The 26,601-nt window shown below is 44.6% G+C and overlaps 3 protein-coding genes across 3 annotated transcripts in view; 2 read left to right on the top strand and 1 right to left on the bottom strand.

The window, feature by feature from the left end:
* The first annotated feature begins 725 nt into the window (after positions 1-725).
* LOC117556588 (protocadherin-8-like) lies at positions 726-4,807 on the top strand. The gene is made up of 3 exons (XM_034231980.1): positions 726-3,423; positions 3,619-3,844; positions 3,940-4,807. Exons 1-3 carry the CDS (start codon positions 967-969, stop codon positions 4,311-4,313), a joined length of 3,057 nt encoding a protein of 1,018 aa, XP_034087871.1. The 5' UTR covers positions 726-966; the 3' UTR covers positions 4,314-4,807.
* A 1,176-nt stretch (positions 4,808-5,983) lies between these two features.
* On the top strand, positions 5,984-13,831 carry LOC117556645 (leukocyte cell-derived chemotaxin 1-like). The gene is made up of 7 exons (XM_034232096.1): positions 5,984-6,095; positions 6,332-6,472; positions 7,590-7,730; positions 8,230-8,343; positions 11,223-11,373; positions 11,738-11,832; positions 12,467-13,831. The coding sequence occupies exons 1-7, from the start codon at positions 6,024-6,026 to the stop codon at positions 12,689-12,691; spliced, it is 939 nt and encodes a 312-aa protein (XP_034087987.1). The 5' UTR covers positions 5,984-6,023; the 3' UTR covers positions 12,692-13,831.
* An 825-nt stretch (positions 13,832-14,656) lies between these two features.
* The window catches only part of sugt1 (SGT1 homolog, MIS12 kinetochore complex assembly cochaperone), a 35,485-nt gene continuing 23,540 nt past the window's right edge, over positions 14,657-26,601 (bottom strand). The window contains 3 exon segments of the mRNA XM_034232081.1: positions 14,657-15,412; positions 16,471-16,643; positions 20,664-20,754. Coding sequence (XP_034087972.1) covers positions 15,311-15,412; positions 16,471-16,643; positions 20,664-20,754 — 366 coding nt within the window. The 3' untranslated portion in view covers positions 14,657-15,310.

A 26,601-nucleotide genomic window follows, 5' to 3' on the forward strand; every position in this document is an offset into this window, starting at 1 on the left:
GGTTGAATAATATAAAACGGAGAAAGAAATATGGAATTTATTAATGAGGGTAAAATTAGTAATAAAATGATGCTATTACCACCAGTTACACCACATTCTTTGAATGGCACAGCCATTATTCAGCATGCTGTCTCAGCATTATGGGTCCATCAGAAGTAATGAAATATTATCTGTCTGGGTGAGTGGATCAGGGTACTCTAAAAGTTGTAGAAAAGGACAAATCACATCATATTCCTGCTGCATGAAGTGCTTTCCCCACTATTGGAGAGGGCATGGACAGCTCTGCCTTTCTCTGTTTTACGCACGTGTGGGGATCCAACCGAACTGTGTTTAAGCATAAATCTCTTTATAGTGAAAGTACGCCTATATGTGCTATAGCATCCTGAACAGATACTCCTATTCAAAAGCTTTGTCCTCTAGCTCAGGGACACTGCGCATCTCTGTGCTCCCCTCCCCCCCCCCCCCCCCCCCCCCCCCCCAAGTGTCAGTGCGCAGACTCATTTAACAGCAAGAGGAACATAAACAAGCAACGGAAACTATAGCTGTATTAAATCAAGCCCCGAGTTTAGCCCACATATTGGGTGCCAAGTGTCCCTGCACAGTCCAGGAATCTCTAAACAGGGTTTAGAGGTCTTTCAGAAGTCCCCATTCCCCCCCCCCTCCTCTCTCAAAAGCCCGGATTGGTCACAGTGCGGCTCATTTGCATGCCTCGCCGTATAAACCCTCCCGTAGACACTGCAGCCCTCTTGCGCTGAGAGAGCAGCACACCTCCAGTAGAGAGAGAGAAAGAGAAAGAGAGGAGCGCATCCAGAGTGCGCATTGAAAGACATATGGAATATTTATTACTGGATTTATATAGAGAAACAAACAACCCGGAGAGCCGGGGAGGAATAGCTTTTTGCAGTTTTGTTTTTCAACTTTAATTCGGACAGTTTTCTCAGATTATTCTGGAGTGAAGGTGTCAGGATGGGAGAAGCAGGGTGGAACGGGCTGTTGGCGCTTATGTGCGTCTCTTTGGTAAGCCTGGCTGCTATCACGCAGGGAAAAACGGTGAAATATCAGACATTTGAAGAAGACGCACCGGGGACAGTGATTGGAAACTTGGCCAAGGACATTTCCTCCACAGCCTTCTCCTCGGGGGGCCCCAGGACCAATTTCAGGATGATGAAACAGTTGAACTCCTCTTTCATCCGTCTGAGGGAGAGCGATGGGCAGCTGAGCATCGGGGAGAGGATAGACAGGGAGCGGATCTGCAAACACATCCTGCACTGCCTCATCGCTTTCGACGTGGTCAGCTTCTCCAAGGAGCAATTCAAACTCGTACACGTAGAGGTGGAGGTCAAGGACATCAACGACAACTCCCCCAAGTTCCCCCGGAAAGAGTCGAGTCTGGAGATCTCCGAGAACACAGCGGTGGGCACGCGGATCCCGCTGGACTTTGCGGTGGATGAGGACGTGGGCTCGAACTACATCCAAAGCTACCAGATCTCAGTTAACAGCCACTTTTCAATCGACGTGCTCAGCAGGGCCGACGGGGTTAAATATGCAGAGCTGGTGCTTATGAAGGAGCTGGACCGGGAGACGCAGGCTTCTTACGCGCTGGAGCTGGTCGCTATGGACGGAGGCAACCCGTCCCGCACCGGAACAACGCGCATCAACGTCAAGGTGAAAGATTACAACGACAACAGCCCGGTGTTCGACCGGGCCAGCTTCTCCGTGGATCTGACCGAGGACGCACCAGTTGGCTTCCTCCTGCTGGACCTGAACGCGGAGGACCCGGACGAGGGGATGAACGGAGAGGTGGTGTACGGGTTCGGTCACCAGGTGCCTGCAGATATAAGGCAACTCTTCAGAGTCGACCGGAAGACTGGACGGCTCACCCTGGAGAGTCAGATTGACTTTGAAAGTAAAACCACGTACGAGTTTGACGTCCAGGCAACCGATCTGGGTCCGAACCCGAGCCCTGCCATCTGCAAAATCGTAGTGCAGGTGCAGGACGTGAACGACAACGCACCGGAGATCTCCATCACCCCCATGACGTCCATCACGGCAGGGATTGCGTACATCACCGAGACTGCGGCCAGAGAGAGTTTCGTGGCTCTGGTCAGCACCTCGGACAGAGACTCGGGCGCTAACGGGCAGGTGCACTGCACGCTGTACGGACACGATCACTTCAGACTCCAGCAGGCGTACGAGGACAGCTTCATGATCGTGAGCACGATGCCCTTAGACCGGGAGAAAATCCCCGAATATAACCTCACAGTAGTGGCGGAGGACCTGGGCTCCCCGCCCTTCAGGACCATCACTCAGTACACTATCAGACTGACAGACGAGAACGACAACGCTCCGGTGTTCAGTAAACCTGTGTATGAGGTATCCGTGGTGGAGAACAACGCGCCCGGTGCATACATCACCACTGTAGTGGCGCGGGACATGGACATGGGGTCAAACGGGAAGGTCAGCTACAAACTTGCGGACACATACTTTATGGGCTCCCCCATCTCCACCTTCGTGTCTCTGGACCCCGCCAGCGGCTCGCTTTACGCGCTGCGCAGCTTCAACTATGAGGTGGTGAAACAGCTGGAGCTGCGCGTCACGGCCAGCGACGGCGGCTCCCCTCCTCTGACCGGCAGCTCCAACGTGTACATAAGGGTAGTGGACCAGAACGATAACGCACCGGTGATCATCCAGCCACCTCTCAATAACGGCTCCGCAGAAGTCCTGCTGCCCCGGGACGCACCGACTGGCTACGTCATCACCCGAGTGGACGCGCGGGATGCAGATGAAGGTGTGAACGCAGAGCTGTCATACGGGCTGGCCACTGGCGAGCCCTCCGTGTTCTCCGTGAACAAACGCACCGGGGAGATCTACCTCAACCAGGTGCTCAGCCACGACGTGGACGAAACCCTGAGCGTGACCGTAACGGTGAGCGACAACGGGAGGCCCGCGCTCACCTCCACCGCCACGCTCCACTTCCTCATCATCGCAGGCTCCCCGCCGAGCGACAGGACAGTGTACCAGGCCGGCAGCGTGGACGATGTGCAAGCGCAGTGGGACCTGTCCGTGGTGATTATCGTTGTCCTCGCGGGGAGCTGCACGCTCCTGCTGCTCGCCATCATCCTCATCGCCACCACCTGCAACCGGCGCAAACGCGACAAGAGCGGAGACGACAGCGACTCATACGGGGAGAAGGGCACGCTGGAGCGGGGCAGGAACCACGTGGCAGACAATCCGCTCCTGCCTCTGCACGGGGCCGGGGGAGAAGCTGGCTTTGAGGGTCACTCCTACAGCAGCCAGCCCGGGGGCTTCATCTCGGCTCACCCCGGGGGAATCGACATGTGCTCGGCCTCAGAGGACGGCAGCGAGGTGCCCTGTGTGTATGACTCAGACACCAACAGCAAGCCTCGAAGGAGTAAACACGAGGTGAGAGGCAGCTTCAGGACATTGTTGGGAGGACACACACACACACACACACACACACACACACACACACACACACACACACACACACACACACACACACACACACACACACACACACACACAACAATGAGTAATATGAAATGTGTTTATCAACCAGACGCTAACCTTTCTTCCTTTATTTCTCTCCTCCTGCAGGGATACTCTACTCTGCCTGGCTATGGGAACGGTAAAGAGGCAGTGAGGCCCATCACTATCTGGAAGGGGAACTCTTACACCACCATCTCTGCCAGGGACCCCGCCTTCAGTGGCAAAGACAGTGGCAAGGGGGACAGTGACTTCAATGACAGTGACAGTGATGTCAGTGGAGACACTGGACTGAAGAAAGATGGAGCAGTGGTTCCTCCCATGGGTGGCCAAAATGGTAAGAGCAAAAGAACAAACAATTAGATTTCAAATGAATACATGTTGATTCATGCTTTGGTTAGTTCTAACTTATTTCTTTCTTCTCTTCTGCAGCTCTGTGGGCTTGCACCAGTGAATGTAAGGTCCTGGGTCACTCAGATCGCTGCTGGAGCCCCTCAGCAGTCAGAGCCCATGCAGCTCCATCTCCAGCCCCCACCCTCTCCTCCTTCAGCAGCCACTCCAAAACAGCCTCCCTGCCCCGGGACCCCAACCGCCGGGACAACTTCTACCCGGCCCAGATCCCTAAAACAGTGGGTCTGCAGAGTGTGTACGAAAAGGTGTTGCACAGGGAGTACGACTACGTTCTGGTCACCCCACCTGTGAGGGTGCAGGAGATCAGCGACATCAGCGACATCAGCGACATCAGCGACATCACCATCCCCGTCTACACCCCCACCCTGACACACTGTCCTATCGAGGAGGTCTAACAGACATTGCACAAGCTCACTCTAAAAGAAATGTATATTCAATGTTTTAATTTATGATTCAATGACAATGAGAAATACTGAACCTTTTGGAGGTTCTTTGTTGCATATATAAGTTCATATCCTAATATTTGTGTGTTTCTTTTAATTGTAATTGTAAAAAGCCACATGTGATGGCCATTCAATCACTTTGAGACATTTGGATGGACATGAAGTGTATTATATGCAAGTTTTGTACATACAGAGGTTTTATTTTTTATAAAAGTAATAATTAAGGAAAGATATGTACATAGGAATTGTAATTATTGAACTTTAAGCACGCTGACTATTTAAAAATGGCCCCATAAACTGTGCAGTTGGAGGGCCGGTGACCCACAATGTATCAAGTTGATAACAATACGGATTTATTTGAATGCAATAATAAGTAATTGTACAGATTTCTTTTTTATTATCACAATATTCGGAGAGGAAATAAACTTTGAAATACTGTTCTGAAACATATGAGTGACTTGAGTGTTTTTTCAGGAGCATGAGTCAGGCCAGTCACTACAGTAAAAGCCAACAGGCGTCGCTGTTATTGCAGCATAGCGAGCCTCTGTCCTTGCAGCCCGAGGAAGGTCAGTTTAGCTTCCCTTTTTTTTACGATTTTTCTGGGGAGATGCCAGAGCAGACGCCAAGGTTTTCTAGCACATTTTCCTCATGCATATCAAGAGAGACCACCTTCAAACTTAGTCGTTCTCATTTTACTCACTCCCTGTTACATAAATCATTAATACTACCTGAAATGTGCGCATGGAAGAGGTCATAATGAGATTGTCTGTGCGTAAATGCGCATTTACTGTTCGTCTTCGATAACATTCACGAGAGGAAGTTAAACAGCATAACAACGATGATGATAAACATCCAAAACCAAACACAGGTGATTTTTTTGTCACGGAACAAGAAGTCCCTGTGAGCAAATCCTCCTGCTGTCCTGTCAGGATGCTTTTTTGTCCATCTGCCAAACACGCACGCTTCGCCCTTTACGTCATCTCCCTATTACCATTAATGGGTTCAGGGCATTTCTCACGACAGAATCGCAGGTCTGGACTCTGATTAAAAAAAAAAAAAATCCATCAACAAGATCTAAATCTGTCCAACAATCTGCTGCTTTCATGCCAACACTGTCTCCAAACTGGAGAAAACATGCGACATTCCGCCAAAGTCACCTTTGACCTGCAGCCGTCTGTGAGGGCATTGTGAGGGCATTGAGAAAGGAAAAGGGGGGCTGCTAAGGTGATTTGAGGAGACAACCTCACCCTTCATCATCTTCTTTTTCTTAATTACCAAATAGATCTTATAGTCCACACACCGAGGTTGCCACAGCTTAATGATATGAAACTCCTGAGGATATTCGCAGGAATCAAAGTCATGGAAGTTGCATGAGCAGCTCTTCAAAGGGAAAACACGATGAGTGCTTTTATGGCAGAAAGCTACACACTTTTGGCTTTAATTAGTGGCTACTGTGAGCGACCAGCTGGAGTTTACTGTATGTTTCACGGTTTCACAATTTGGATGCGCAGTTCCAACAGTGGAGTGCAAAACACGGACTGCCCATCCTCCTCCTCCTGAGAGAGAGGGAGGGAGGGAGGGAGAGAGAATGGGGGGGGGGGGGGGGGGGGGGGGGAAGAAAAGTTAGTGGACTGGGGTTCATTTAGGTGTTTAGCTACAGTCATGGACGGGAACTCAGAGAAAGTACCGATCGCCTCGGCGGGACCAGAGGATCTGCATAACTTCATGCCCCCGGTAAGTTTTCATACAGGACCAATGGGACCGGATTATCCCGGGATATGGAGTTATGTAATAAAAAAGGTGCCTAGGTACATGCAAAGGGATCATAGAGAGGCCACGTCGTTCTGACATTGATCTTCCATATGCTGGACAGACGAGACAAATTAATGTTGATTGTGTTATATCAGAGCATGAGGTTGTTTTGGCTTTTGACACGAGGTCATTTTCTCGGGGTGTTTGTTTAACGTTAGGCATACTCTGCCGTGGCCGTGAAGCCCGCCGCCACCGGCTGCCTGCTGAAGGCCGGGATCGCGGTGCTCATCGCCGGGACTCTCCTACTGCTACTGGGGGCAGTCGGAGCGTTCTACTTCTGGAACAACAATGAAAAACACGTAAGACATATTTATTATATCAATGCTCACCTACACGGCAAATGAAGGGTTTTATTAGGGACTGTACACAAATTATTTGAAGGGAGGTATAGCCTATGGGGGTTGTCATTTGGTACTTTTACTTTTTTTGGAGACCTGGGTGGGTGTTTTGAGTTCATTGTCATTATGTATTTAGGTTTTGTCAACCTTTGTTTCCTAGATGGATCAAAGAGAAAACTTAAACTTGCTACATGGTTAATAAAAATGCACTTTGTAGTGTAATGTCTCTGAGTCAGGTTTTTATGCAGTGGGATACATTGGTGACACGTACGAAACATGTTAATCTTCTATCATTATTACAAAGGAAACTATAGGGTTATGCCTCGCTTGCTACCACATTTACTTCTGTACAATCCTTTATAATCCTATATTTTGTCCTATCAGTGGACTTTCAAAACGCCTTATCTAAAATGACTGCCACAGCTATAGAGGAAAACATATTCATACCCTATAAAAATGTCACTTGACTAAAAAGGAAAAATCCTTGAAACAAGCTTCTTTTGTGTCAATAAGTTCTCAGTGATTTTTAACTTGAAATTAAAAAGGAGACTCAAAAGAAAAACAGTTCTCCAATATGGATTTTTTTCTGCAGTGTAGGCAAACAGCAAAATGTAAATGAAACCCTCCTTGGTGAATGGAGGCGTTGTGTGTGTATGTGTGGAGGATCCTGGCAGGGTGGAGAGGTGGTGGTGGGGAGGAGGTGTGGGGGGGGGCTCTTTGGTCCGGCTGATGCTCCGGGGGCAAGAGGTGGACGAGATGAAAGTAAAAAATTTTACCGTTGCGAGCGTTTTTTCTTACCGTATCAAGTTAGAAAATGCTATTAAGACATGATGAAACGGCTCTGTGGAAGGGTCATAATAATAACCCAGAGCTGCACAGATTGTATTCTTCTGACCAAGTTTAAATGAAAGTGCGAGTCTAAAAGAAAAATCAAGAAAAGAGAGGCTGTATGTGAGGAAAAGTCAGAGGGGGAGGTTGAATAGGAGTGTTGAAATAGAGGGGGGCTGGGGGTGGGGTGACTCAGGACTCTCATACCTTACATGCCAGTCTGAAACCCTGTGTGTGCTTGTGTGTTTAGGTCTACAATGTCCACTACAGCATGAGCATCAATGGCAAAGTGGAGGAAGGCACAATGGAGATCGACGCTGCCAACAACATGGAGAGATTCAGCACCGGCAGCGGGGCGGATGAGGCTGTGGAGGTCCATGACTTCCAGATTGTGAGTCAGGCACAACATAATCCTAAAATATCTGGAGGTGGAAGCATTACAGCTGAATCATCAACACATTGATCTGTCCTCTTCTGAACTTCATTCAGGAGCATCAGAGAAGAGGTGGATCAGATTTCTTGAACATGTTGAAGACCCTTGTGGGTAGATTGCAGCAAGTAAACATTATCCCCCCTTTAGGCCAATCAGTGTCAGAAGCATGATCGTCCCTCCATTTTTCATTAAACGCGGACTGGTGGTTTCTGACCTTTAATTATTGCACCCCAATCAGGCCAATCAGACTAGTGAAGCAGCACTTTTGGCCTTTTAATTATTACAATTTTGACCTTTAATCATGGTGTGATTTTTGTGAAAATCTAGAACGTAATGCAGCAACGCTTCAAAGTGGTATCAAAATCAGCTGTGATATGTTCACATTTCTAGTCCCAGACACTTAGAGATGCATTAGGCTCTAACTTGCTGCTCTTTGTTTGTCTCGTGACCTCTACAGGGGATCACAGGGATCCGCTTCTCAGGAGGAGAGAAGTGCTACATCAAGACCCAGGTGAAGGCCCAGCTGCCTGATGTGGAGGCTCTCAACAAGGACTCCATGACATTCGACCTGGTGGGTTTCATGTAGGGCTGCACGATATTGGAAAAAAACTGACATTGCGATATTTTCTTCCCCTGTGATATATATTGCGATATGAAAAAATACAGGAATTGAAGAAAATACAGTTTTTTTGGTCCGCAAACCATCCTTTCTTGAACTTTAATGCTATACAATTGGTATTTTTTTAACAATATTTAAACGGATGAAGGATTTTAGTCACGGACTTCTGGATCTGAAGTTATCAGAGCAACAAGCTGAGTTAGCTCGGTTATCTTGCTGTGATCTGATCAAGAATGATTGTGATTGGTGGTTTGCTGTGCATGCAGAGCCTGCATGTCACTCACTCAAGTACCCCTGACATGAGAGCCGCGCGAGTTTTCCTTTTGTAGCAAGCAGCAAAATAATTGTAACATGACGTGTTTGAGTTCATTTGCCTACTTAATATCGCACTTCCTAAAAAAGAAAAATGTACATTTAAAAAATAAATCGCACGTCCTGCGATGTCAATATCGCGCAGGCGCGTAACACGATTAGCGTCACGACACGATATATCGTGCAGCCCTAGTTTCATGTCCTGAAAAAAGCAGCTTTTCCCCAAAGTGCTTTAAAGGTTTTTTTCATCAATAGCCAATTACCGCTTCACAAGCTTAACAGTTTTTTTACGGAGTTGCGACTAATTGCTTACTTATGTTTCCAATACATTTTACGAACTAGGGCGTTAGTGTCAGGCTTTCCTTTTGCTACCGAAAACTTTAGATTCAAGCACCCCTGAGAGAAAATGTCAGTCTAAATTTCAATGTGTCCAATACTCAAGTTTATGACCGTAGACTTAAAAAGTAGAAACATTTAAAGCTTTTTTTTGCAGGCCAACAGGCTAACTCATGACGGAGAACATGGTAAACACTTCAGCTTATGAACATTAGCATGCTAGCATTGCTGCTGTGATAATGTTAGCATATTGCTGAATGCATTTAGCTCAAATTATCACGAATAAACGAGACAAAATGCGTTACAGTTTATGTTAAAGGTTAGGGCTATTATTGTGAAAGGGTGAGACGAGCATTGTGTAAATGCGGCCTTTGTCAAGGTTAAAAGGATTCTGGAAACATTTGAATTACCTTTTTGTTTCTTACTATTTGAACTTGGTTTGAAAGTATTCATTAATAAACAAAAAAAAACACTTCTCAGAAACAATAATAACAGCCGCAGATACATTCACCCTTTATTAACAAAAGCATTGAATCTGAAAATACAAATGTTAGTAGGTCAATATTAAAGGGCAATTTTTCACCTTCTCATTACAAGACACATACTGCGACTGGAGGATTCTTCAAAATTGCTTATTGATCATTTATAATATATATCTATATTAATAAATCTAGAGAGCGTATTTGTAAAACCAATATACTTAAAGCTATTTACCCTGCAAGGTCAAAGCTATAGCGTATGCTTAGGTATTAGTATAACTCACCCAAGCCAACGATAAACTGGCAGCACATGGGCGACTTTTATGAGGGTTCCCAGCACATAACAGCTTGGTGGGCTCCAACAACAAAACAGAAGACTACATTGAATATGCCATACGTGAGTGTGTGTGAGTGTGTGTGAGTGTGTGTGTGTGTGTGTGTGGATTGTCACATCCCACCAACACCACCGCCTGTGATTGCTCAATTGAGGCTGTCTGATAATTAAAATCATTTAGCGCTGCATAAGCCGCACATCCACATAAATCCACATCACCAGAATTACCCTCGTGAATGCGCATGTACACACACACACACACACACACACACACACACACACACACACACACACACACACACACACACACACACACACACACACACACACACACACACACACACACACACACACACACACACACAGACACACACACACACACACACACACACACACACACACACACACACACACACACACACACACACACACAATTCATTATCACGCAGGGCTGCTCTTATTGCCTCTCTCTGCCTCATAACAGATCATTTATTTCACGTTTGTGCTTTTGTGTGTGTTTGTGTTATCGCCTCTCTTTGCCTCATAAATGATCGTTTGGCTCACATTCATGTGTGTGTGTGTGTGTGTGTGTGTGTGTGTGTGTGTGTGTGTGTGCGTGTGGAGACAGGGAGATGTTGCTGTAATAGCTGCAGGCTGGTCATTTGCTATAATTTAGAGTGATGGCAAATATGGGTTAGATAAGCACACACACATGTACACACACACATATGCGTCCCCATCCAGAGAGAGTGGGTCAGATATCTGTTATCAGTGGAGAAGGACCCCCGCTTCTATTTGTCCCTCCAGCAAACCATTTTAGTTGGGGGAGAAGAAAAAAAAACTGCATTTCTGAAAGGTTGGAGGATATCGTTCCCTTAAACATGGCTGTGGCTAGTGCGCTGCACCCCTCAGGAACAAACGCCTCCGGGCAAATCATCCCCACAGAATTCCCCTAGTACCTGCAGGCTGTTGATACAGACTATATGTTTACACAGCCTCTCCTCTGGAAACCTCATTAGTTTATTTGCAGAAAACTGCACATTTAGGCCATCCAATCTCTCCCCCCTTCTGATCTTGATGAGTGCTGACATCCTGTATATAGCTAAATGTTATTGAAGAGGGAATCTGTGTACTGAAGCCTCAAGGGCTTTTTTTATTACTACTTGTTTTTATGTCGTGATAAGGAGCATTAACAGCACGGCATTAATGCAGATTAGACTCGGACAGAATGCAAATACTGTGGGCTATTTAAAGGGGAAGGCTAACAAGACCCGTAAAAAAGTGTGATTTTAAGCCTTCAGCAGACGCTTTGTTGTCATGTTTGTTTGAGTGTGTGCTAATTTTCTCCTCACTTTCTTCACTTCTTAAAGGAGGACGAGGTGATGCCGGCCAAATTTGATGAAGATCTGATCTTGGTGGCCGCTGGCGCCCCCATCTCAGACTCCGCCTTCCTGAGCAGCAAGATAAAGGACTTGTGTGGAGGGCTGCCGATCTTCTGGCTCCGACCCACCTACTCAACCAGTAAGCAACAAAACAGCTTGTGGCAAAGACATTCAAATGTAAATCCTAAGAAAAGTAAAAGTGAAACAAAGAGGATATGGGTCAAACGGTCTCTACATTTCCATTTACCATCGCAGTTGTAAAAGCCACAGAAAGGAAAACAGGCTTAAAAGAAAAAGTCCTTTTGAAGTTGCAGAGCTACGGAGTGTAGCCTACCATTTTTAGCGTGCTGGGGGGTCAAAAGTTCTCAAAACACAATTTTATTCTATTTCATCTGACAAATTCAAAATGCTGCCGGAGAGACGGCTTTGCAATCAGCCACATTAGTGCCACTCGGCTCCTACATTTGGTTTGCTGTCAGAAACTGAGACTGTGATGTGTGCAGGCGGACAGAGGAAGAGGAGGGCAGCCCCCCGCCGCCAGGCAGCTGCAGAGGAAGAGGACGTGGAGGCAGAGATCAACCCGGAGAACCCCTATCAGGTGAGTCACACACACACTCCTCTACTGTTCCATTCTCGTCCCGCTGTCCATTCACATCTGAGGGCTACCTGAGAAGACTTTCACCGAGGACTTTCTCACAGCTGTGCGAGCGGCAGCAGATGCCGGGGTCACGGCGGAGGGGCCCGGCGTGTCACTGCAAATCTGAGTATTTGCGTGGGTGTGTTTTCAAAGCATGGGTTTCTCTATGTAAGGCTGTCCAAAGCTTTCCTTTCAGCATTGGGCTGTATGAATAATTCCCCATCACACCCCCCCATACTCCACTGCAGCCCTTTGCCCTGCTGAGCACACACAGACTCCCCATACATGCACTACCCCCTTCCCCTTGCCCTTCCGTCCTTACCCCCCATTTTTCCTAATCCCTCTCTAAGCATCCCCCATCCCCTGCTACACACTCCTGACAACCACAGAGGGTGGGTGGGGGTCAGATGTTGTTTTTTTACAACAAAAACCAACATCTGACAACATCCCCTCCTCCCCATCCCCGCCTGTGGGAAATACATTTTTAATTGGTTTGAGAAGAGTCTTCCCCGGCGCTAAAGACGTACAGTACATGGCAGAGTGCCACACACACACTGTGCGCTCTCTGACCGCTGTCTTCTCCCTCTCCTCTCAGAGCGGCCTGGAGGGCGAGCAGGGCTCCATGAACATCGACCCAATGCTGGACCACGAGGGCATCTGCTGTCACGAGTGCCGCCGCAGCTACACCCACTGCCAGAGGATCTGCGAGCCGCTGGGGGGGTACCACCCGTACCCGTACCACTACCGCGGCTGCAGGGTGGCATGTAGAGTCATCATGCCCTGCAACTGGTGGGTGGCCCGCATTATGGGCCTGGTGTAAGCACCCCCGAAGACCTTGGGAGATGCTAGAGTCCAGGAGAGAAGATACCAGGGTGGGGCGGGGTTCAGCGGTGCCAGATGTACGATATTTATCGCCTTTGTACGATTTATGCCCTCCATACAATGTATTATCAAATATACCAAAAGTGCCAAAATGTACGATATTTTGAACGAGTCGTTGGTTTTCATCTATGCTGTCTGTATTACGCATCTATTCACATGCTTGGTGTAAGCTAGGATATTTATAAACGCTAACAGGTTTTTTCTCTACCAACCTCATTTGACGAGTTTGCATGAGACATAGCTACATCATAGCTACATTAGCGTGCTTAAAGAAGACACAAACAAATCATCTAAACACACGTTTGGTAAAATACAAAAAGTACACATTAACGTATTTGTATTCGTCATTATAACTCATTTACAATGATTTTACGCCTCTGGTATGAACATTTTCGATATGGCAACGCAGATGGGATTTTAAGTGAAGGGGGGGATGGTGGGATAAGTCTATGCAAGGGAGTTGGTGGCTTCTTCTTGTAATTTACTGTAGTTACCTGCCAGTCTGAGCAGAACTGAGTGGTGCCCACACATTTGAAATGCATGAAGCCGAATCTAGGACAGACATGTTCTCACATGTACAGTAGGAGTAAGCAGTGGCTGCATGCTGCACAGCTTGTCTTATTAAAAAAACATACCTGCTATGGATTTAGATCCAGCTCAGCTGCAGTGCAACATGCTGTCAGGAGAACAGAGGTTATGATACAAAACATCCAAAGATTTGATGTAGAATGCCATCTATTCATAGACAAAGAGGCAGGTAAGCTTGTATTTATAGAGCTGGTAATCATTTATTTTAGTTCATTCTCTAATGTAAATAAATGTATATGGTGCAATGTATTTCAATAGCAGTCAGCTGGCTTAAATAGCACCTATTGTTTGTTTCAATTTCAGTCTATTGAGAAATATTTTGTGTGTTCTCAAGCCATTTATTTTAAATCTTCATGAGTGGCTCATTAAAACAATGTACCGTACGGTCTCTCAAACTTTCATCTCAATGTTCTTTCATCTGCATTGAAGACGCTATCTCAAAGTGCAATATCACTGAATAAACTTTTTGTAAGGAAACTTTTAAGTGTCACCCCGGTTTCCTTTGGTTATTGACCTCATATCCTGTTTGTTAATACATATTGCTAATAACCTATCATATCATGTGGGAACATCCCAGAATCTCTCTCAGTTTTGAGATGCATCACATCTGGGTGCTGCTCCGAAGTGACGAGCAGAATGAAGTTTTCAGAGTTCTTTAATGTGAGAGTTGCAGCTCTAGAACTCTTTAATGAGACTAAAGACTCTGTAGCCGTCACGCTCCCAGATCTTACCCACGATGCAAAGCGCTTAGCTCCTTTTGATGTCGCAGAGCCGCCTCGGGCAGGGGTAGGGGGTAAGGATGGGGGCGGTGTGTTTTTGTGTGTGTGTCAGGGATCGTGGAGGAGTGTGTGTGTGTGTGTGTGTGTGTGTGTGTGTTGTGGAGCTCAGAGTTCCATCTAGAGCCACAAACGGGCTTTTGATCGTCACGAGAGATGAAACGATGTGTGATGCATTTAACATTTAACTCGGCGCGAGAGGCTTGATGATGCGGTTAGGGGGCTGATCCATATTAATGCCCTCATGCCGCGGCAGGACGCCCCCTCACTGCTGCAGCTGGATATATGTGGTTGGAGAACGGGCAAAGGTGCCTGCTGTAGATCACCACCCCCACCACTGAGCCTGCTGGACAAAACTCTCACGGCTCTGTGTGTTGATACTTATCGCACCACGATACCTAAACCCCCTCCTGCCGCACTCATATCAGCAATACCACATTTCACACAATCACAGAGCATGGCACTATGTCGTCAAATATTGCCTTTTTTTTCTTTTTTCTTTCCTTTCCAGAGAGAAAAACACAAAACAGAAGGCAGCGTTTGTGAGCCAAACAACAAATCTTTTATTTACACTGAAGCTTGAATCACACTGAAGGAACGACTGGTGCTAAGCTGACGTGTCACACAACATTCCCAACAAGTCAGAGTGTTGCTGTTGACTTTTTACTGAGCGTACAGAAAGGAAACTGCAGGAGCAAAGAAATGCAATCATAGTTATCATTTAAACATCTCAAGTTGTTCTGATTTTCTTTTACATTTTTATACAAGTGCTGATAATAGGAACTTGTAAAAGGCTCCCGACTAGAAAGGCTGCGGGCGTTTATTATTTGAGAAAACCAGGAAAAGCAGAGCAGAGGAGGGGAGAGTGATGGGAAAGTGGAATTGGAGAATTTCATGTCTGTCAGTCACATTTGAATTCAGACTTTCCTTTGGCCTTTAAAAAAAATCTGCAAATCAATCTGTTCAACAGATTTTTCATACTAGGCGAGTTATTGCAGAGAGTGGGCCAGGAGTGAAAAGTGGGAACACAGCACTTAGTGAAAACACCGGAGCACAACTGAGGGGTTGGGAAGAGGACCGCATGGCAACAAGGACTCCCAAGAGGATCGCATGGCAACAAGGACTCCCGCCGGACAGATGTGAAGAAAGATGATGTCAAACAGAGAGGCAGAGAGGAGGAGGGAGAGAGGTGCTCAGTACTTCTTGTAGTCTACGTCGTCCGGTGGGTTCATATCCACTTTTCTCTTGCCCACATCGGTCCAGTTGGTGCTCAGGACTGTTCCCGCCGACTCCATCTGCACAAGGAGGAGGGGTACTGTAGTTATGCAACACCGTCTCTCTACTTAAACAGGCTCAGGGCTGAGATTACTCATCATCGACTCCACAAGTATTAAATATAAAAGGGGATTTCTTTACCGGTAACAAATATCTAGCTTTCTGTAAAAGTAGGAATATAATTAATAAAAAATGCGCATTTCTATATGAACTCACCTTATACATTCTCTACTGTACTGAGTGTGCCAAGTGAACCCAGGGGTTCTCAACCCTATGCCCTATTCTGATTGCTAACAAATAAAATAGATACGAAAAAAACCATCATGTGAAATAAACTGTGCTGTAAATATGTGTTATGTTAGCTGAAGTGAGGAACATAAGAGAATGAGAATAGCTGGTTTAAACCAAGTGCAATGATGACTGAAGGTCAAAAACACCACTTTTAAGTTGTACATCATTTTTGGAGCCATTTCAGGTTTCTATTTTCTTGTTGCGGTTTCTGGCCCTCCACGATGGCTTCATTTGTCGCTTAAGTTTATGACAAAAAATATAGTCTTACTAAATCTTTGGTAGCAACAATCGTTGGCTACTATGGCCACTGTCTTTTAGGTCAGTGATCCACACATTCTGGGTTTGTGGCAACCTTTCAGAGGGTCTGCAAAATAATGTCTTATATTATAAAAATGTGCTATATGATTAAAAATTGCATTTCCACAAATAAGGATCATTCACGACAATAAACAAACATATTGTGCCCATTGCTCCCGCTTACGTTAGCTTTGATCTGATCGACACATCAATTACAAAAACTATAGAGTTAGGTTTTTGTGAACAGTGACGGGAGACCAAAATTAATTTAAATATGTTTCAGTTTATCAATATGAAAAATATTTAGATTTAAAAAGACTGTAGAATAAAAAGGGTTTAAATGGCATCCAAGCGAACAAAGAATAAGCTAACTTGTAGGCTGTCACGATTATCAGGGGTACCTTGAGGAATACAAGAGTTTCCTGGCTTATCGAAGTTTGAGAACCCCTGGTTTAAGTGACTACTCGTAACTGAAGTATAAAGTACTCACAAAGGACTTGTTCATGGCTCGTTTGACCTCGTCTGTTCCATCGCAGTAGATCTGTTGGAAGAGCTTGTTGAGCGCTGCGTCTCCCTCCAGCTTCTCATTCTTCTCCTCCTCGCCGATGTCCACCATTATCTTGTCCCATTTGCGTGCGCCTTGGGATGATGATGGGTAGTCATCTGATGGAGAACGTAAGCAGTGTTAACAATGCAACAGCTTAAAAGTTATTATTTAATAATAATCAAAAAGGAGACAAAAAAGATGCTCAACATTACATGTTACTTGTTAGACGCTTTTATCCAAAGCGACTCACTTCAGTACTGTGGGCAATCCCCACAGGAGCAACTTGGGGTGAAGTGTCTCAGGGACACAACGACATGCTGACTGCAGTGGGGTTTGAACCTGTGACCCCTGATCCGAACACCAACCCCTCCGCAACATCTATTTACCACTGTTATTGTCTGCATTGTCTCCATTTGTTTGAGTCCAGAATGCACTTATTTAGAATTTAAAAAATGATCAACTGAATTAATGTCCACATGTAATCAAAAAACAGTAACTTTAAAAAATAATAATGAAATGAATAAAAAACTATTGACATCACTATGTAACACTCGTGCTTCTTTTGGCTAGAGCTCCAACACGTTGTATGTGAAAGGCTAAGGGGAGGGACTCTAAGGGGTTGACCAATCACAACAGAGCCGGCCAGCTAACCAATCAGAGCAGACTGGGCTCTGGTTTCAGACAGAGGGTGAAAAGAGGTGCTGCAGCACAGGCCGTATGAGAAAAATAAAGAAGCTTTTTCAACATTAAAGCATGGAGACATGTCACAGTAGAGACACAAAATACAAATATGATGAAAATGGACATAATATGGCCCCTTTAATTATCACCATGGTGAATGCAGTCCTCACGTGAGTGAGTAGATTCTCATCATCTCATCATGGCATTAATCAACCATTTTCTAGCTCTTGTATAATTACATTTGACTTAAGACCAAGAAGGATGGATTTTAAAGCAGCTGAGAGGCATTTGGCTAGACCAGGGGTCGGCAACCCGCGGCTCTCGAGCTGCATGCGGCTCGAGAGCCCTCTAAATAAGAAGGAAATAAAATAAAAGTATTTGTAGGGCTATTTATATTTTGTTGCATGGTTGAAAATGTTTCGTATCTTGTATTTTGAGGTGATACTGTGACACATAAATAAAAAACTAAACGGTTTTAATTAGGTCAACTAAACATCCTGCTACGGTCCCGCTCCAGCACCTTTTCTTGCCGGTGAATAACCTGACCCCCGGCTAGATGAGCGCACTATGGATAAATCAAAGAAAACACAGGATTTAATTATGTGTGGACAGAGTTATATGCTTTCACAGCAAACGATGCTGGTTTACCGGTATGTTTGATATGTAGAGAGAAGTTGTCAACGGTGCTGCAGCCTTTACGTATCGAGGAGAAAAACTGAAGAGGAAGACAGCTGACGATCTTCAGTCATATTTCAATGGGGTATGTAATTTATTTCAGAAAACACTTTTTGTTATATTCCATGGAATGCTCTTAACGTCCAGATAGCAAAGAATATATTAAATGCTTTGACAATAAATACATACACAAATTAATCTCTGGAAGCCGTAGTGCTGTAAAAAGCACGACCAATCATTTTAGCCGGCCCGGCTAAAATAACTGGATGGCCTACCTGCCTGTCAGCCTTCCATGTGTGCACAAACTTATCTCGTGCCCTCATTGGTCAGGTGCGCGTTCGTGTGTGTTGGAGGAGGGACTCTGTAAGAAAGTCTGAAGGAAGAGGCAGATTTTTTCCGGTTGTGTACTTTCAAATTCTAGCGCACTCGAGCTGGTTTCTCCATTCTTACCTACCCTACCTTTAACTCTTTTTAGGGTGCAGCTATATGTTTTATTTAGTGCTGTCAAAATTATCGCATTAACGGCGGTAATTAATTTTTTGAATTAATTGCGTTAAAATATTTAACGCATTTAACGCATGTGCAGAATGGCCCGCCCCATACGTGCCACCAGTGGCAGCGCCAGGGTATGGCTGGGGTAGGCTACACCCATACCAAGAAATGGCTAAGCCCCACCATGAAAAATGATGTTAAAGTAAGCAAAATAAAGTCTGCCAACTCGCGGAGTATATTGCACAGACAGCAGTTAGTAAGATTGATTTCAGTAGCCACGGTTTTGAAAACTTTTGTCACGTAGTGATCGTCTTCTCAATAGAACATCTTTGATAACGGCGTGGTGTTGTTGCAGGAAGTCCCGACGGAGAATACTTTAGCTGTAGTACAGGGGTGCACATAACTGGTACGCAGGTTATGTGCGTAATCTGAAATGCGTACCGTCACTTGTGTCACAAAGCGCATTTGCGTACCGACGTACTTGTGAAGCTTTTCCAGAAGGCGGTTAGATTACCGGACGACAGAGTCGGTCTCCGTGTGCAGAGACAGGGCTGCTGTTAACGTCGGTCTGTTCAACGGAATTGTTCACACTCTGTGGTCAAGAAGTACTCCACGAGCCGCCCCCCCCCACCTCTGTCGACTTTCCTGAAGTACTCCCCCGTTGATAGAAATCAACACGTAATGAATTAAGACCCCACGGTTTGATGATTGATAGGTGTGTGGGTTGTCTTTCATTTTGACACGCAGAAAATGTTATAATAAACATAGATACTGTATGTTAAATGGATATATCCGCCTTCTTTCATTTATCTTTCCATTCCCACAACAATATACATAAATAAATGGCATATTTTGGAAAATAGTTCGAATGGTGATTAATCATGATTAATTAATTTTTAAGCTGTGATTAATCTGATTAAAAATTGTAATCGTTTGACAGCCCTAGTTTTATTTATTTCAAAGTGGGCCCATTTCAATTATATATTTTTTCCTTCAAATGTGCAGAGGACTCCCCAAGTGCTGTGTTTAATTTATTTTAAAGTAGGCCTGTGTATTATTTTTAATTCTCCTTATAAGAGTTCTTTGTTTCTTATTAGAGGTTAACAGTTTTATATCATGATACTTGTTAGACGCTTTTATCCAAAGCGACTTACATACTCAATACTGTGGTCAATCCCCACAGGAGCAACTTGTCTCAGGGACACAACGACATGCTGACTGCAGTGGGGTTTGAACCTGTGCTCCCCTGATCCGAACACCAACACACTAACCCACTACGCCACACGCCTTTATATAATGTAATGAATAATAAATGCAACAAAACTGTAGTTTTTGTCTATGATATAACAATAAAAACAACTTTATAAGCTATCAAGCTATGAAATATGTTTTGCGGCTTCAGACAACATTTTTTTCTTCGAAAAGGGAGCAAAATGGCTCTTTTGGTCAAAAAGGTTGCAGACCCCTGGGCTAGACGGACGGCAGAGCATTTTAATCACACAGAAACAAACAGCCTTTTGCGTTTGTAAAACAGTACAAGTGTTTATAATTGTTTTTCATTGAGACGTTAAATGGAATCCAGTTACCTCCTCTTTATCATCTAATCATGTATTAACTGAGTTATTTTTGCTCACTGAATCATCGACTCGGACGCTGAAGGATCGCATTGTGATTCCTTCATTTCCAGGACGGAAATACGCCCACTGTAATCCCGACAAGAGATGGGGGAAATGTAATCCAGACGCAGATTTACATAAACACACTGCCAGACGCACAGTAGACACATTCAGGCCAAGGGTGGACATGCGGGCGATGTGATCCCATAAAAATCAGATGTCAACGATCGTGTTATAAAATGTGAGCGTAGTCCGAGTTATAAGCAGACACTTATAATAACCGGGGCGTTCTGGAGGCTGAGCTGATGCATGGACAGGATGGGTTTCTTTTTTGCTGCCCACTTTAACTTTCGACTCCCACTTCCACACACACTTACATAAGCAATTAATCCTGTCAGTAATGGGAACGTGTGGGCTAGAATACTGAGTCATATTCCGCTGTCATACCTTTCGCTCTCTCTGTATACTTTGGCCGTCAGACTAATGAAGGACTAGTTCGCCTGCCCACTCTCATTTCAGACAAACACAGGAGCTTATATTGATCTTTGCAGAGAAAGCGCGAAAACAGGGAGAGATAAGAAAAGAGGGTGAGGGAGACGAGGGAGAGATGAGAGCAGAGACAGGAGGATCGTTGTGGGGGAAGAGTGTATAATGCCGACGCTGTGGACTGACTTGGATTGAAGTGTTTGATGTTGGACTCCTGTCCTTCTCCCTCCAGCTTCTCCCATCTAATGGCATCGGCTTTCTTCATCTTGAACTCCACCTGACAGAAGAGAAGGATGATGAGGAGTGGGGGGGGGGGGGAGAGAAGAAGAGGGGACAAGGGAGATAATGTTTAGAGACAAATAATCTTCTGTGTGACCAAAATAACACTTAAAAAAAGTACAGGACATCAGATCATTATGGAGGCCAGAGTCCGTCTGTTTCGGAGCCAAGTCGTGTGTGTGTGTGTGTGCGTGTGTGTGTGTGTGTGTGTGTGTGTGTGTGTGTGTGTGTGTGTGTGTGTGTGTGTGTGTGTGTGTGTGTGTGTGTGTGTGAGAGAGAGACATCAGGGATATGCGGGGGCACAGCTCAATCTCGAACCTCACTGACAGACATACTGCACTAACGAGATGCCTGTCAGCCAGAGGGCCAGTGTGAGAGATGGAGAGGGAGGGAGGGAGGAAGAAGGGGGAGATCCTAATTCCACATAGCAGCTTCTGATCCAAATCATTACACCAGGAGAACATGGGAGAAGCAGAAGAAAAAAAAGAAAAACACAATGAGGGGAGAGAGGACATTTTAACACTGAGCAGCATTGACAGGGCACATACCAGCGACACACGCGCACCCCACTCCTCCTCCTCACACACCCCATCACCCATTAGCGGCGGGTGCGTTTGATATGCGTGCTTGTGAAAGACGGCGCTGGTTATGTTGCTGCAATTACGGAACATTTCTGCTCTGCTGTGCGATGATTCATTTATGAGTGTGCCGGAGGAGGAGAGGGAGCCGAGAGGTAGACAAGGTTAGAGAGGGTTGACTGGCGCACTGATTGAGGGGAATAAGACGCCATCATCGCCCCACCGCCGCTGCCTTCTCCACCGGGGTGATGAGCGAGCGAAGAGCACTCTGATGGATCGCTTTGGCGTGCGTCAGCGCTTTCTGGGCCACGACGGGGCCTGGTGCACAGCGAGGCATCGGTGCAGTGTCCGAAATTAACGTTTTGGCTCACCTGCGAAGAGGGCTAAGACACTGAAACAAAAGAATTGGGGCTCCGCTGAGAAAATAGCCCAATTATTTATAGGTGTCCTTACAAAATAACTTTTTTTGCAAGTTTAAATCTGATTCTGTGAGTTAATTTAGGACATCCCTCTGAAATGTTCCGGTGCTTTCCGGAAACAATAATCAGACATTGACACTTCACACCGTGATTATTAAGGTGTGAAGAGGTGAGAAAGTAAGCAGGTTGTTTAACTGTACAACAGGAGTGAATGCCTTTAAGGAAAGACTGCCTGACAGTGTGTGTCGATGTAGCGACAGTGTCGATGTAGCGATATTTAAATAATTCATCACATCTTGCCCCTCATTTCAACCCGCTTTCAAATGGCTGTTTAGATCAGTTTTAGATCTTTGACATCCAAGCATAACACATTGTCCATACAAGGACAAAACATTGCATAAGAAATGACTTCCGATTTTACTAAATGGCCAACAAAAAGCGTGTCAACCCCCAAAGAGTGTCGAGGGGGTAGTTATTTTGGGTGTCCAGGGTTCTGGAGGACACTTGTTTTATGAATACATTTTAAAGTAAGGTTACCATCTGTTGAAGAACTTCAAAAGATGAAATAAGCCTGAAACTTTTGGATGAGTCATCAATAGAAAAAAGTGTTACCCTTTCAGTAAATGTTTGGTTCTTTGATCAAACTTAACGGCAGTGTGTAAATTGTGTGCTTAAAAATCTGAGAAGAGAAGTTAACAAAACTTTTCAAGGTTGCATTTTGAAAGGCACTGCTAACATTGAGCAGAAAGAAGGTTTTAAAACTATTTTAACACATTCAGCATCTTAAACTAAGTTCACTTTCGGATTTTAAAGGGTCCTATCATGCAAAATGCACTCTTGTACGTCTTTTACCAATGAATATGTGTCCCCGGTGTGTCAGGGAACTCACCAAGTGTCAGAAAATACAACCCTCTCTTTTCCTCCATACCCAAATCTCTAAAAAAGGGGCTGTAACGGATCTGATACAGATTGATCCAGATTTGAATTATTTTCTACATCACAAAAGGGGTGCTCCGCTTAGTGGCCAACTCTCCACCTATCAGGGGAATGAGAGGCAGAGTCCTGCACGGGTCTGATTTTCAAGACCCGCTCCCGCGACGTGCAATACCGAACCCGCCCCGCTACTCGCACATATTGCCAATTAGTTCCGCAACCCGACCCGACCCGTCGGCACAAGATCCGCAACCCGACCCGAACCCGCATAGCCTATGAGCAGTGAAAACGTGCAATTATTAACACACGCAGTTTCATATTTGTCTCAGAAAGCGTGGGATGCTGGTTATTTCCTCCATCTAGGATGACACCAAAAGCCTCCCAGACGTTGGATTTCGCTCTTGAGGAAGTGTTATTGAAAATGCTGTATTCTCCGCTAGAGAGCTTCACCTCAGCCATTTCGAATGTGGCGCGCACAGCAGTAGATTGATGCGCTGCAGAGGTTATGATTATGCGCGGTCCCGCGGGGGAGAGGTCTGAGGATTTAAACATTAAACTAAATTATTATTATTTTAATATATTTATTATGCAATACCCGCGACCCGACCCGCATCATCTTTGTTTTACCCAGAACCGAACCCGGAAAAAAGCGTTTGAAAAAATACCACCCGCGAATCACCTTTTTTGCGGGTCACCCGTCGGGTACCCAACCCGATGCAGGACTCTGATGAGAGGTAGGGCCACGGCCGGCCATTGCCGCTCGAAAGCGCTGGAGACGCTGTAGTACATATGCCAGGCCTGTAAGTGGCGCTGTAGTCTGCCACAAAAGCAGCAAAGAAGACTTCCCTTGCATGGTTGCCATGGTTGCCCTTCTGTTTATTCTCTGCTGTGGCTCTTTTTCTCCCTCCCCGAGGCAAGCTTTTGCGCCTCCTGCTTTAAAACAAATGAATAATGACTCTATAATCATATGTCAGGGATAATGTGCAGCGACGCGGTCATTATGGGGAAAAGAACACCGACAGGCTGATTAGGAGCCCGACGCGAAGCGGAGGGATCTAGATCGGCATGAAGGTTATTATCCCGCTTATTACATGGCCACATTCTCAACAAAGTAACGATATGACTCCCAATATTAATTTAAATGCTTTTATGGATTTAGAAAATGATTTTATTGATTTAAAAAATAGTTTTATGTATTGATTTAAATTGACAAGCATCCGCTAAGAAAAGTAGTCCGTTGTTGCTGTTTGAACTAACGTAGCAACGGCAGGAACTGCTTCGAGAGTGTTTTTGAGGAGCTTTTTGATTACAGATTTGAAAACATCGTTGCTTGCTTTAAAAGTAGCACAATTCATGATGTCAAACCTTGGGAAGTATCTAGATATCCCTGCCCTAATGCCAAAGTAACTGGCAACTGAATATGTGTCGCCGTTTGATGTCTATGTCTGGGCCGCTGCGTAAAAAGGAGGGTTTCTGCCCCATTACTTCTCTTCTTACTTCGATAAGAATAAAACACGGAGGACGGAGATCTCTTTTTCTCCCCCTCTTCTGACAGCCTAGCAGCTGATCTCAAAGCACGCTCCCCTCTCCTGCAGGGGGGCGTGGTCAGCTGCAGCTCACAGAATCAGTCCCCTGCAAAAACAGCACTGGAAAGAGGAAATAGAGCGAAATGAGGCATGGCTAAAATGCAGGATCTGTTTGGTATTTTGAAAAAAAAACTATATTTATATACTTTATATAGGTTGGCCCTACAATATATTGTTCAAATATCATGATATGTCCCCTTTAAGTTGAATGCGGATTGATTCCACAACTATGTACCTGTGTTTGGTTTAAATAAATAAACTTGAAGGGGCCCTATTCTGCTCATTTTCAGGTTCATATTTGTATGCTTAACCTCTACTGTGATATGTTTCCATGCTTTAGTGCTCAAAAAGCTCTTTATTTTTCTCATACTGCCTGTGCTGCAGCACCTCTTTTCACCCTCTGTCTGAAACCAGAGCCCAGTCTGCTCTGATTGGTTAGCTGGCCGGCTCTGTTGTGATTTCCCCCCTTTTGTATATCACATAAAATGTGTACAATGTGTTGGAGCTCTAGCTAATAGAAGCGCAAGTGTAACAGTGTGATGTCACATCGTAAGGTGTCCAGTCGAGGGGTTTCAGGCAGGGGGAAGTTCTGAAGGGAACTCCGGGAACTTTTGTCTTGGCATACCATTTAAATCCACAAAAACCTATATGAAATACTACAGGAAAGGGAAACCCAAAGAAGGTTGACAGGGCCCCTTTAAAAATGAGTTTATCAGAGTCTATTCTGGCTTGCCCTGACAACACACTTTTTCCTCACCCTGTGCACCAGTGATGTACCATGTTTATTTATGACAAGAAAATAATGGTTATTATTAGATGATCAGCAGATGGTTCATCTGCAATGTTTTTTAAATTGATTAATCACTACTTTTCCCGAGCAGAAAATGCCAAACCTTCTCTAGCTCCAGCCTCTCAGAAGAATTGTAGTATTTTTCTGATGATTCATTAAACTCCGTTCATCAGTCGGGACTGTTTGTGTTTTATAAACTGATTTCAATCGATTTTTGAGACAGCTCCTCCTGGAATATTATATAATTTCTTTGACAGATGCACCTGCATTCAGGGCACAGAAGCTCATTTGAGCTCTGTCAGGGGTCTCGTGTTGCTTTCAAGACTTCAGTTATTATCAAAGGGCAGATTTTCCTACCTGCTCTAATGGCTGACAAATACTGCTAATTGGCATTCAAACTAATGTGTCATTTGTTGGTTGGATTTCTTTAAAATGTTTTTTTGATTTTTTTATGATGCAGTTGTTAGAAGTAGACGAACATATTCTGGTATTAACTCTTATAATAATCTTAACCTAGTTACTATCTGGCCTATATAGATTGAGTTTAAATTAAAGACCTAACAGTCAATCATCATAAATGCAGAAATTAAGTCAAAGAAGATGAAAGATGGAAAGACTGTAGGCCTGGGTTCTCACCCATTATTCGTCAAGCCCCCCCATCCCTGATCGAGGTCCCTTACCGCCCCCATCGATCAAAAAAGTGGGCTAATTGTTTTCCCTGCATATCACTGTTGAGAATCATTCTGTGTTAAATCGTTAAAAAAGCATGTCATTGAATGGCAAATCACAGATTTGGCTAAACTGGACAGATGGAATAACAAAATCATTAGTTTCCCAGGGAGCAAAAAGACAAAAAGTAAGAAATGTCATATTTACTCATTGACATGTAATTAGGTGTTATTAATTAATCGGAAACAGCAGGCTGTTGCGAGTTTCTTTTCAACATTATGATGAATTTGTGCACAAATTTAAAGTGTAAATATCTTATGTAAAAGTAAAACTCTCAGGCATTCTGTAATGCTTTTGAACATTTGTTTTCTTGTAGATTGAATTTTCTCATATATCTTGAGTATATATATATCTATATACTGAGTCACCACACCTGTTGACTTTTCTCTGCCCTTCTCTTGTCTCTCGTTTTAGTAAACTAATCTCTCAAAATGTGCATGTGGCAACTATTCACCTCAATTATTAATTAATTAAATGTAATTAATGAATTAACCACTGGACTTAAATGACTGTTTCAGTAAGATTTAAGCTTATGTTAAAAACATACACAACATGTATTTTCTTACATTTTGTGAAAGAGTTCTATTATTTTGAGAAAAAAGTGATTTTGGATATGTGGTTTAATTTAACAAGAAAAATCATCAGTTATTACCCCATTCATGAGTGTCTGAAGCTTGTAAACATCACCACGACAAACACAAGCCCACCTATAGCTTGGCTGTGTTGACCAAGCCTCCAGGAAGTGCGCCAGACTCTGATGAAAATATTAATTGTGTCCAACCGGCAGTACTACAATTTCCATATCAGTCC

This window comes from Gymnodraco acuticeps, unplaced genomic scaffold (genome assembly GCF_902827175.1).
Source record: "Gymnodraco acuticeps unplaced genomic scaffold, fGymAcu1.1, whole genome shotgun sequence".
Taxonomy (NCBI): Eukaryota; Metazoa; Chordata; class Actinopteri; order Perciformes; family Bathydraconidae; genus Gymnodraco; species Gymnodraco acuticeps.

Excerpts from the sequence above, each read along its gene's own strand:
- LOC117556588 (XM_034231980.1), top strand. The coding sequence starts at position 967 with ATGGGAGAAGCAGGGTGGAACGGGCTGTTGGCGCTTATGTGCGTCTCT. Across the intron at positions 3,424-3,618 it reads CTCGAAGGAGTAAACACGAG|GGATACTCTACTCTGCCTGG; the intron begins GTGAGAGGCAGC and ends CTCCTCCTGCAG. Across the intron at positions 3,845-3,939 it reads TCCCATGGGTGGCCAAAATG|CTCTGTGGGCTTGCACCAGT; the intron begins GTAAGAGCAAAA and ends TCTCTTCTGCAG.
- LOC117556645 (XM_034232096.1), top strand. The coding sequence starts at position 6,024 with ATGGACGGGAACTCAGAGAAAGTACCGATCGCCTCGGCGGGACCAGAG. Across the intron at positions 6,096-6,331 it reads TGCATAACTTCATGCCCCCG|GCATACTCTGCCGTGGCCGT; the intron begins GTAAGTTTTCAT and ends GTTTAACGTTAG. Across the intron at positions 11,833-12,466 it reads ACCCGGAGAACCCCTATCAG|AGCGGCCTGGAGGGCGAGCA; the intron begins GTGAGTCACACA and ends CTCTCCTCTCAG.